General features: G+C 35.1%; 1 protein-coding gene across 1 annotated transcript; it reads right to left on the bottom strand.

Moving 5' to 3' along the window:
• LOC109211715 (40S ribosomal protein S16-like) lies at positions 2040-2742 on the bottom strand. Its single transcript, XM_019375314.1, has one exon. The coding sequence runs from the start codon at positions 2680-2682 to the stop codon at positions 2239-2241; it is 444 nt and encodes a 147-aa protein (XP_019230859.1). The 5' UTR covers positions 2683-2742; the 3' UTR covers positions 2040-2238.

Below are 11445 nucleotides of genomic sequence, written 5' to 3'. Positions count from 1 at the left end.
TCTACATATTTAAAATTGTTTTCCATCAAGCACATACAGAAGGATTTCTTTGCACATCTCCGATCTTCCTATATATTATTATAAATGGCTACAAAAGTAGCCAAAAAAAAAAAAAAAATTGATTGCATACATGCTCCCAGATCGTTGTCGAGGCACATTTGGAAAAAACATTACATCAATTTGTGCCTTGTCACTGTATTCTGGTTCCTGGGACTAATCTATACCTTGCTTGTTCTATAAAAACCACTGATGGATAGGTACAGAGGTATAAGCTTATCTATCTCAGAACTGACATAAGCATGACCTGCTACTCCGTAGGAGTCATATACATCTGTCCTTAAATGATACGACTGCCGAAATCCAATGAAGTTTCTCTTTCAGGTTAAGAGGTATCAGAACATTGTCGACTGCATGCCATGATACATTAGCTAGCAACATGTAGCTCCTTGTGTGTTCGCACACATCTTCTTCCTTATATCAGCATACTTGTCAAAAATTTTCGTATCTTGAATATAAGGTCAACAGTGGTGTACTTGAATATGTTACTTTAATCATACTTGCCTTTCTTACTCAAGTAGTAAAATATGACATCAATATGTTGTAATATAAATAGTTTAGCATCAGTTGACGTCATATTTTACTACTTGAGGAAGAAAGGCAAGTATGACGAAAGTAACACATTCAAATACATCATTGACGACTGTATATTCAAGACAAGGATTGCTGAAATTTTCGACAAGTTGATACAAGTAATGATTCAAGTGTAGCCAAGGAAGAAGATGTTGTAGGCGAATGCATAAGGGGTCATAGGTTATTTGCTAATGTATCATGGCATACAATCGACAATGTTCTGATACCAGTTAACCTGAAAGAGAAACTTCATTGAATTTTGGCAGTTGTATCATTTTAAGAATAGATGTATCAATGTCTATGACTCCTACCGAGCAGCAGGTTATGATGCTTACGTGTATGCATTCAATCCTATTTTTACTTTTGTAGCATTTATGATAATATATAGCTTGACTTCCCATGCTTTTCTAACATCTCCATGGCACTCTCAAACCTTAAAGGAAGACCATCTAGTTCCTAAACTTTTCTACCATCACATTTTCCATTACATCCTTTACTTCAACCAATTCTACGGGTGCAATTAAGGTACATAACTTCATGTCTATCGATGTAGGTTTGCAACAATTTTTTGATTTCTTCAAACTCATTCTCTTATACTCTTCACCACTAGCGTAATTTTAGTATCCATGTGTGCTTTTAATACACAATCCTTCCTCTACCCTTATCCTCGCATCCCCATCACAATTTCCTCCATAGATCCAATCTCAAGAGATGGGAACAATGGTTTTTGATAATTTTTCAAAATTGAATGTATGGTTAATGTCTAAACTCATAAAATTTGTTTTATAATTTGAAAATCATAAAGGCAGGACAGAGTGAACCGCTCTCATTCAATGGGACTCACAACAATCCAGATACCCTTTAGCTAGCACATGCTAAAAAGAATAAGCAAATACCCGTCTAAGAACTTACACCTCTGTACCCTTCGCACTATTTCCCCTCTCAAACCCCAACGCAATCTTTAGTCTTTCCCATCATCACCACTAAAATTCATTCAAAAAGCCACTTCACTCACAAACCCCGAGTCAATCTTCCAGCTACCGCAACTGAATTCATTCACAAGGGGAAAAAATAAAGAGAAGAAAAAGAAAGGGACAGTTTCTCACTGCATTTTTTCTTTTTTATTGTTGCGTCTCACTGCATCTAAAAATCAGGCACTTTGTATTTTATCTCTTTTCTGTCAAACACGTAATTAATAGACACGAATCTGAATAGATCGAACCCAAATATAAAGTGTCAAATGAATAATGAGATCAAGCTTAGTAGCTCGAACATTTAACTTCCAATTTTGTACAGCTTGTCTTACCCAATATCTGGATGACAAGCTTCATAGGTTTTGCAAAGGCAGACCCATCCTAATTAAACAATTAAACCTTTATCACAAGATATCCACCAAGCTAATAAGGCAATCGCAACTAACGATATCATAAGAAGCAGTGTAAGATATTCAGCAAAAACAGTAAAGCCTTAACTCAAACATGCAAAATTAATCAGTAACCTCCCAACAAAAGCTGTCTTAAAACAACATAAAAAGTACTATTCCAAAACATTAATTTAATATTACCGTAAAGGAGGTAAGCATGAAAGTACTGAAGCTTGAAAATCAAATTAACGGTAGGATTTCTGGAACCTAGCACGAGCACCACGACCTCCAAATTTCTTAGGCTCACAGCGCCTAGGATCAGCAACAAGCAAAGTCCTATCGTACCTCACCAAAATATCCTTAATTTCCTTCTTCGACTGCTCATCAACGTACTTCTGGTAAAAAGCAACCAGAGCTTTAGCAATGGACTGACGGATAGCGTAGATCTGAGAAGTGTGACCACCGCCTTTGACGCGAATACGCATGTCGACACCAGCGAAACGGTGACGGCCCAAGAGAAGGATTGGTTCAAAGGCCTTGTAGCGAAGGATTTCGGGCTGGACCAACTCGATAGGGACACCGTTGATCTTGATCAGACCGCGTCCGCGCTTGCAGTGGGTCACCGCCACTGCTGTCTTCTTCCTCCCGAAGCATTGCACTGATTCCGCTGTTGCTTCTAGCTTCTGCATTTTGCCTTGATTGAGAGCTGAAAATGGGAGTGCGAGAGGCGAAAGAGTGTGGTTAGGGTTTTTGAAGTAAAATAGGTTTGGGCTTGATAACTCTTTAGTTTGGGCTTCTTCATTTACTTAACTAGAGTGGCCCAATATACGTGGGATTTTTACGTAAAGGAATTTTTTCATTCCTATACACTATTGGAAACTTGATTACCCTAAATGTTTATGTTTAGTAAATTAGGGTAAATTTTAAAAATAGTCAGATTTATAACTGTTCGTTCAAAAATAGCTCAATTTCAAAAGTAATCAAAATTTAGCCACTTTTTATATAAAGATAAATCTGAGCGAAAACACTGTTCAAAACCCGGAAAATACTCCAGTATATTATGCTGGAGTTCCAGCATAAGTATACTTGAACTCCAGCATATTATACTGGAGTTCCAGAATAAGTATGTTGGAACTCCAGCATAACATGATGGAGTTCCAGCATAAGTACACTAGAACTCCATCATAACATATTGGAGTTCCAGCAAGTATATTGGTCCAGTATAATATACTGAAGTTTGGAGCACCGGTGCTCCAGTCTCCAGTATATTATACTGGAGCCAGCAAAGTATACCGGTCCAGCATAATATGCTGGAGTTCATACACAAGTGCACCGAACTCCAGTATATTATGTTGGACCGTTCTCTATTGCAGCAAAATAGTGGCTATTTTTCATTGACTTGGTAAACGCTGACTATTTTTGATTGACCGGTCCGAAAACTTGCTATACCCTACCTACACAAGTTTTGTTTACAAAGTATATACATTCCACCTTAAGAGGCTCTCAATCCATTATTAGTGCCTTCAATTAAGGAATTTAGTACCCCACACACGCAATTATAAGACAAGAGATTAAAACCCCAAACACCCAATTCAGGTAAAGTCAGTTTCAAGTCCTACACTATCAAGAATTCGGTCAATTCACTTATACCCATTAGGAAAAGAACTTGAACTTTAGTTCCACACGCATAAAACTATGATTGAAACCCTACTCAATTCAGACAGAGTCAATTTCAAGTCGTACACTATCAAGAAATCATTCAATTCACATACCCATCAGGATAAAAACCTGAACTTTAGTTCCACATACATACAACTATGACCCCCCCCCCCCCAACCCCCAACCTAAGGTTCGCAGGAAAATTTCATTGTTTTTAATGTAAATATACTATGTGTTGAATCGCCTAGATTTCTTTGTGTGTTTACTTCTCTAAATTTTGGTGATCCAACCAATTTGTACAGTAGAAGTTTTTCCTAAGGAAAATTCTGTGCAAGTCTTTAAAGATATCCAGTTAAATATAACTACAATAACATACAACTTAAATGCAAATTTTATACAAATTTTATACAATATGTCTTTGTATATTATGTATCTGATTTATACATAGTAAAAACAAATTTCATACAACTAATTATATATTATACAATTTATCTACAACTTATGCACAACTTTCACACATTATTCTACCCAGTTAAATACAACTACAATAACATACAACTTAAATACAAATTTTATACAAAATTTATACAATATGTCTTTTGTATATTTGGTATCTGATTTATACATAGTAAAAATAAATTTCATACAACTAATTATATATTATACAAATTATCTACAACTTATCTACAATTTTCATACATTATTTCTACTCAGTTATGTACAACTACAATATCATACAACTTAAATATAATTTTTATACAATGCTGTTCAACTTTCATACAATAGTTAAATAAATAAAAGAAAAATATATAAACAACAGAATATAATTTTTCTACAATTTTACTACAATTTCGTAAATATAATGTATATCATGTCTTCTTCTTCTTCTTCTTCTTCTTCTTCTTCTTCGAGTTTCAATCTGAAATTCAGCCAAAACCAAGTCTGATCTTCACCAAAACCCCTCAAAATTGAGATATAAACTCCAAACCATATTCCCAATTATTTGCAACAACACCCAATCCAAACAAATAATGATTTTTGAAAATCCAAATTCGAATTCGAAGTTTCAAAGCTTTTTAATGGATGTCAATGGTGGAATTGCTGCTATCTTTTCCTTTGCTTTACATTACTGAAATTAGGGATTGAGAGATAGAGAGAGACGTAGAGAGAATTCCCAATTCTTTGCAACAACATCCAATTCAAACAAATAATGTTTTTTGAAAACCCAAATTCGAATTCAAAGCTTCAAAGCTTTTTAATGGTTGTCAATGGTGGAATTGCTGCTCTCTTGTGCAAGATACGTGAGGGAGAGGTGGGTGGGATGTGGAGAGATGACGTCGTGGGGGGGGGGGGGGGGGTGGAAGATACGTTAGAGTGATTTTAGGACACTAATTATTATCATTAATTCCTTTAAAATGTACATAAATGGTAATTGAGTATATAAAATATAATTATAGTAAAACTTGAGTAGGGAGGGTAATACAGTTTCATATAGTGTATAGGAATGTAAAAATTCCTTACATAAATAGCTGGTTGAATTTACTGCTTATTTTTCCTAGCCGGCGTACATAAGTAACACACTAAACTAACACGATTATATATATATCCGTTAATTATTTTTAGTTTAAGCGATTGAATGGACTATTAAGTTAATTCTTCAATTCTCTTTCGTTTTTTATACACGACAGTAGAAAATGCATTGGTGGTAAGAAATTACTAGAATGTTTACTCCTAGAGTGCAATGTTAAACTTCTTTAAATACTGCTAGAAATTTTCAAAATGACAAAATTTAAGAAGATGCATAAGTTCATACATTAATTCATATAATGAGTTGTCTTCAGAAAATTCAAATTTAAGCTTCTTCACTGCCAGAATATAAATGTAAAGCCCCGTAAATTTTAACACTACTTTGAATTAAGGAAATCTTACAGAAATCTCCCAAAAAAGTCTTAACTTACTAGCTTCTAGCCATTAATTATAAATTTATCAAAACTAGCCAAACACATATAAAAATTAAATACCCAAAGAAATAAGGTTCTTTCTCTCCAAGAATCACACACAAAGATCTCCTTCCATATTTTTAAGCGAGCAACATTAGATGAAACATGGAAATGAAATTTCATGGATAAGGTAGCAAATAAGGTGATGAAATACAATATATATATATATATATATATATATATATATATATATATATATATATATATATATATATACAAGATTCCAAAAATCTAAGCAAAAGAGGAATTTTCTCAATGGGTATGGTTGAGATTCATTGAAAACATATAGATGAGTCAATATACAAATTTTGAGGAAGATTGGAGGTGATTTGGACTGAATTGGTATTAAAACTCGTAGTTAAAATCGAGTTCAAAAAGTTCTTCTGCGACACATGTATCACGCGTGTATCTCACACGTAGTTATACATGGATATACATGTGATACAAATATGATACATATCTGATACACAGTGTGATACACATGTCATTTTTTTCATGTTCATCTTCTACTTCGAATTTTCAATTCAACCCACCTCAAAACTCCACCAAATCTATCTCAAAACTGAGATTCAAACTCCTTAAGATGTACCCAGTCTATTCTAATAACACTCACTCAAAAGAAAGCAAAAATTTGATTTTTTTTTTTGCTACAAAAAACTAATTAGCTAATATTAGTAATATTTTATGAATTGACCAATTTTTATAATTAATTACTTATATATGGACATAACTGATATTTTTCCTTGAATTAATTAGGAATAATGTGTATAATGATGTGATTCAGACAACTCCAAGGTGTGTATGGACCCAAACAAGGATGGTGAAATAATTGAAGCATGGTAACGTGTGCACAGAGCTTGAAAGCTTTTCTTATTATTACAGAAAGATTTTGAACCTTAACTGATAAGCTCTGTGTCCTTTGTTTTAATGATTTGACAAACTTCATGAGAGAACCAGATAAGGAACCTGAAATAATTAGTTTCTTTGCGTTCAGAGTAACTAGTCAGATGTCTAGTTCAACTCTGAATGAAATCAGTTAAGAGAACAGTAGAGGGAACCGATAGAGATCAATTCCTCCGGTGATAGTACAAGTCAACTCTTTATAGCTATTAAAGTTGTTGCACTGTTGCGTGTAGCATGCTTATTGATACCCAATTTTTCCCCGAAAATATTTCAAATTGCATATATGTCTTCAAAATCATGCATTGATTAGCAATTGATATTTTTCCTATATTTTTATTAATTTATCCAGCATTTTATTTCCAAGAAATAATTACAAAATTACCTCACAAATGATTTCAAAAGCATTTCTTGATGTAATGTATTATTTTTTGGTCCTATTAAGACCAAATTATTTCATACTTAGCCAAATTGGCAGCTTTTGGCTATAATTGCAATAACTTTGCAATTATAGCCCAATCATATAATTTTGTACTATTTTCATCCAGAAATTAATCATGTATTTTTTTTATTTTCTAAATAAATAATTTAAACTATTTTCTACGCATGAAATTCATTTTTATAATTAGCAGCTATTTTTGTAAATTGTTTTAATTAATTTACATTGGGTATTTAATAAATAGCAACTTTTATTTCAATTATAGCCTAATCAAATCAGATCCCAACCGAATTAAAACGGCCCAAATACCACAAGCCCAATACCTTATCCTATCCGACCCAATCCCTTGTCTAATCTGGACCGTTGATCAATTTTAATCAACGGTCCAGATCTCCCCTTTTCTTAATTAACCCTAGAGACTTCCCCTCCCCCCCTTCCCCCTCATTTCTCTCTTTCACTCCGCCGTTACACTCTCCCCTCACCTCTAATATTCTCTCTACTAAAACCTAAATCTCTCACCGGCCGTCGACTTGCCGGTAACTATGGTGGTCTCACCACCATCCCAGCCCCCATAGCTTCTTCCTACGTCGGGTTACTGCTGCCTTGAGGTCCTCAAAGGAACCAGAGGCGGTTCAACTCACCCCCATGGTTTTTCATGTCATTCTCAGGCCAATCTTGGCCTGTCCGAGTAAGATCCTGCCATCTCTGGCTAGAACCTGTGGTTTCTAGGTCGATTCTCTTTCTCTTTGGGTTATCTCTCTGAAACCCTAACTATTGGCTCTTGATTTCTTAGATCTGTAATAGATCTGGGTATATTCCGAGTAATTTTGCTGTTTTCCTTAAAGATTTTCCGATTTTTCTAAAACGACGCTTCATCTTTAAACCAGGGTTTCTTAACCCCTTTTCAAAATGGCTTTTCCTTATGATTTTAGTATTAATCTATGATTTTCACTATGTTTAAACGTATATTTTAGTTTTCTCTTTTTATCTGAGTTATTATGTTGAAAACCCTAAGTTTCTTGGTTTTAATCCTGGATTCTGAGTCTGTTTTGTGATAATATATTCGCTTAATCTGTATATGTGCTTGTTTCTCATGAGCCTTATGATTCTCTGTGGTTTTACCCTATTTTGTTCATCAGTGTCTCTGACTTTTTCCGCCTATGTCATGTTTATTCTATTAATTCATGCCATGCTCTATGTGAACCCCTAATTTTGTGTGATTTTACTCTATTTGGTTTATTAGGGTTTCTGATTCTTGCCTATTATGTGTTTATTCCGCTTGTTCTCATAAATTTGTGTCAATTTCTCCTAAATCAGTACTATTTGCTATTTTTGAATCGTTGAATCTCTGTGACTGATCCTTCATTGATTTCTTGTGATATTCTCTACTGATTTTAACCTTTAAGATATTTTCTTACCTTAATCTATGGTCGAGCATGCTGTCAACTGATTCTTAAGTATTTTCCTTGGTTAGAATCTGCTGACCTAGTCTCTATTACATGTTGTGTACTTGTACTACGCTGAAAATATTTCCTTATTTGTTATATTCAGCCTTATGTGATTTCCTTCCTTATTTAGTATTTTCCTGCTACCGTTTAAATTTAGCTCCTTAATTAAAGGAAGTACTTATACTGATTTGATTCTAATTAGTACATAGTTCCATAATTACTGCTGAACTATGATTCTTGCCTTATTTTTTACCTATTTTCAAACTATAAGTACCTTGCTCTTTCATTAGCACAAAGACACGGACACATTGGTTCAAAAACTCTCTCTCACACAAAAACACTCTTCTGCTCTCTTTTCTCTGGTTACTTGCTATTGTTCTAAGTCAGCCGGCTGCGAGCCAAGGCTGATTACTCTACTCTCTCGCTCCTCACTTTGTGTTTACTACCTTCTTTACTGGTATGTTCTGATTTCAATCCAAGTTCAAGAAACAATATGGTCCTTTTATTACTTCAATTCATCCTGTTTCTAGTCTGCTTTTAGTTATGGTTTTGCTGTGAAACCTGTAGTTGATATGTTTACATTATTAGCATGTTATCTGGATGAATCTCCTTGTAAAGTAGTCTGCACTCCTAAACTTGTATGATTCTTGGATTGATTTTAAATTATGTTGATCCTATACTGAACCCCTTGACCATTGCTGATTCTGTGACTATGTCTAATCAGTGTTTCTGAGCATATCTGTACCAATTCCAAAGACTTCTACCTGCTATGTGTTTACCATTATGTGCTTTACCTGTCCCCAATTCCCCTTTACCCCTGTGTGAAGGCTTGTGGTGCTAAACCTGTCTTGGTTCTTTGTTCTATGTGTGATGCTGAACCTGTTTTGGTTATGAGGTTGGTCTGTTGTTTGTTGATTGCCCTACTCTTTTCAAAACTGTCTTATTGGATAACTCCTCTGTTGTTTTACAAAACTATTTTCAAGTCTCTTTTCAAATTGTTTTCCTACTTAAACTTTTTTTTTTTTGCAAACTTCCCCTCTAATGTGTGACTGCTTAAGGATCCCTATGTGATCCCTCTGAACTCTGATGCATTAGAGATGGCCCTTCCACACTGCACTTACTCAAATATGGTTGCGAAATCTGGGTGTGAGAACTGCCCGGGATCCCTTGAGGTCCTTAGTGAATTCTGACACACCCGGATATTGAGAAAGGCTATGAAACAATCTGAGCAGTTGAGGTTTTGGAAATCTAGGCCTACTTGCAGGCTCCCTATAGTGTAACTTCTTATTTTTCTTTATCTATTAATGTAATTCATTCAATGTTGGTTTGTAATATTCATTGTAAACGAATACTGGGGCTGGCTAGCTATACATGTTATCAAAGGGGAAAACATGTTTTAGATTTATATTTTTCTGTATGTGCATTAAAATTCATGTTTAGGACCAATACATGCAAAGCATATCATGCATTAGTTACCATGCTCCTAGGTTTCATGTATACTGTTTTCAGCATCTCATTTTGACATCCTTATTATCACTTAAAAATCATGTTTCTAGGATAAACGACAACATTAAAATAAACTGTTACTTATGCATATTTTGAAATCATGCAGTAACCTGCTGTGCATTTAGAAATCCTGCTTTAGGAATACTGCATATAAACCATTCTGAACCTTATATGTGCATATTAGATACCATGTTTAGAATCTTGTTCATACTCGCTCCGTCACACCTAGTTAAACTACTCATGCATGAAAAAGGATATAAAATAGTCTTACGTCTAATTATCCTGTTTAAGTAAAACTGGTAATAATTCTGTATCTTGTAAAACTTAGAACAACATGCTTTAGGTAAAATATCTCCTACCCTGTTTTAATAGTTCTGGTAACAATTGTGCATTATCCCATGCCTAGGCAAGCCTTAGGTAATCAAATTTCTTATAAAACTGCAAACTGCCTCTTTGTGTTTACTGCTTAATGGTTAACGGGCTTAAAATCAGTAGGCAAACTGATTAGGCCCCTACTTCTAAGTTTAAAAGAAATCTGCATGTCTCTTCTGTTCTGATACTCACCTAGACATCATGTCTTAGGATCCTGTTTAATAATACTGCCCTTGTTTGTGTTTGAGTCGTGCTGTTTACGTGCATTATCTGCAGAGGTAAACCTGAGCCTCTTATTTGCTCCTTCTTGCTTTTATTTGCTAAAGTCCTATGTGTTCTTGCTTGTCGCCTTAGTATTTTCTCCTTTAAACCTTAGGGGTCTGTCTAGAACTGCCTATAGGTAAAGGTCCTAATTTCCTCCAGGACCATTAAGAAGGGACGGGTAACAGCACGCATAGAGATCGCTAAATAACATTCGCTTAATAACCGCTACGGGGTGGGAAGGGTAGATATGGATATGATGACTACGCGTTAATGTCACGTGTAGCCCCTCATTGAGGAGTGTTTACCGGGCATTGCGTGGGGTGATCCTGTAGGCTAACCAACCTAGGACCCCTCCTTCCCAAATTCCCTTTGTCTAAAACTTTACTCTTTTTTTATATGTACACAACTTGTTCAAAGCCTTTGTCTTATTATTTGAGTCATACAATGTCCAACATGCTTTATTTGCAATTATGTGTTTCAACTACTTATTTGTTAAAGGACTAATTCATAAGTATAAGTTCGGCCGGGACCCACCGTTGTGGACCGAGAGGGGTCCTAACACCTTCCCCTCAAGGTTATTTCGAGCCCTTACCCTAAATATCTGGTAATGCAAACTAGTCTAAGAGTTAATCGCTCTAGGTGCCCTAATGCACCATAATCCGTTAGGTGGCGACTCTTCAAATACCCAAATCTCAAAAGGAAACGAGTCGATTCCCCCATGGAATGTCGAAACCCAGACTTTCTCCGCGAGGAGGAAAAAGGGGGCGCGACAATGCTATGTACTGGATATTTGCTTACATCATCCCAATGACATAACACACATATATTATCAGCATGAGGCAAGGGATTTTATCTCTCCAATAC

Source organism: Nicotiana attenuata, chromosome 1 (assembly GCF_001879085.1).
Source record: "Nicotiana attenuata strain UT chromosome 1, NIATTr2, whole genome shotgun sequence".
Taxonomy (NCBI): Eukaryota; Viridiplantae; Streptophyta; class Magnoliopsida; order Solanales; family Solanaceae; genus Nicotiana; species Nicotiana attenuata.
Note: the sequence above shows the minus strand (reverse complement) of the source record. Positions and strands in the feature narration are given on the sequence as shown.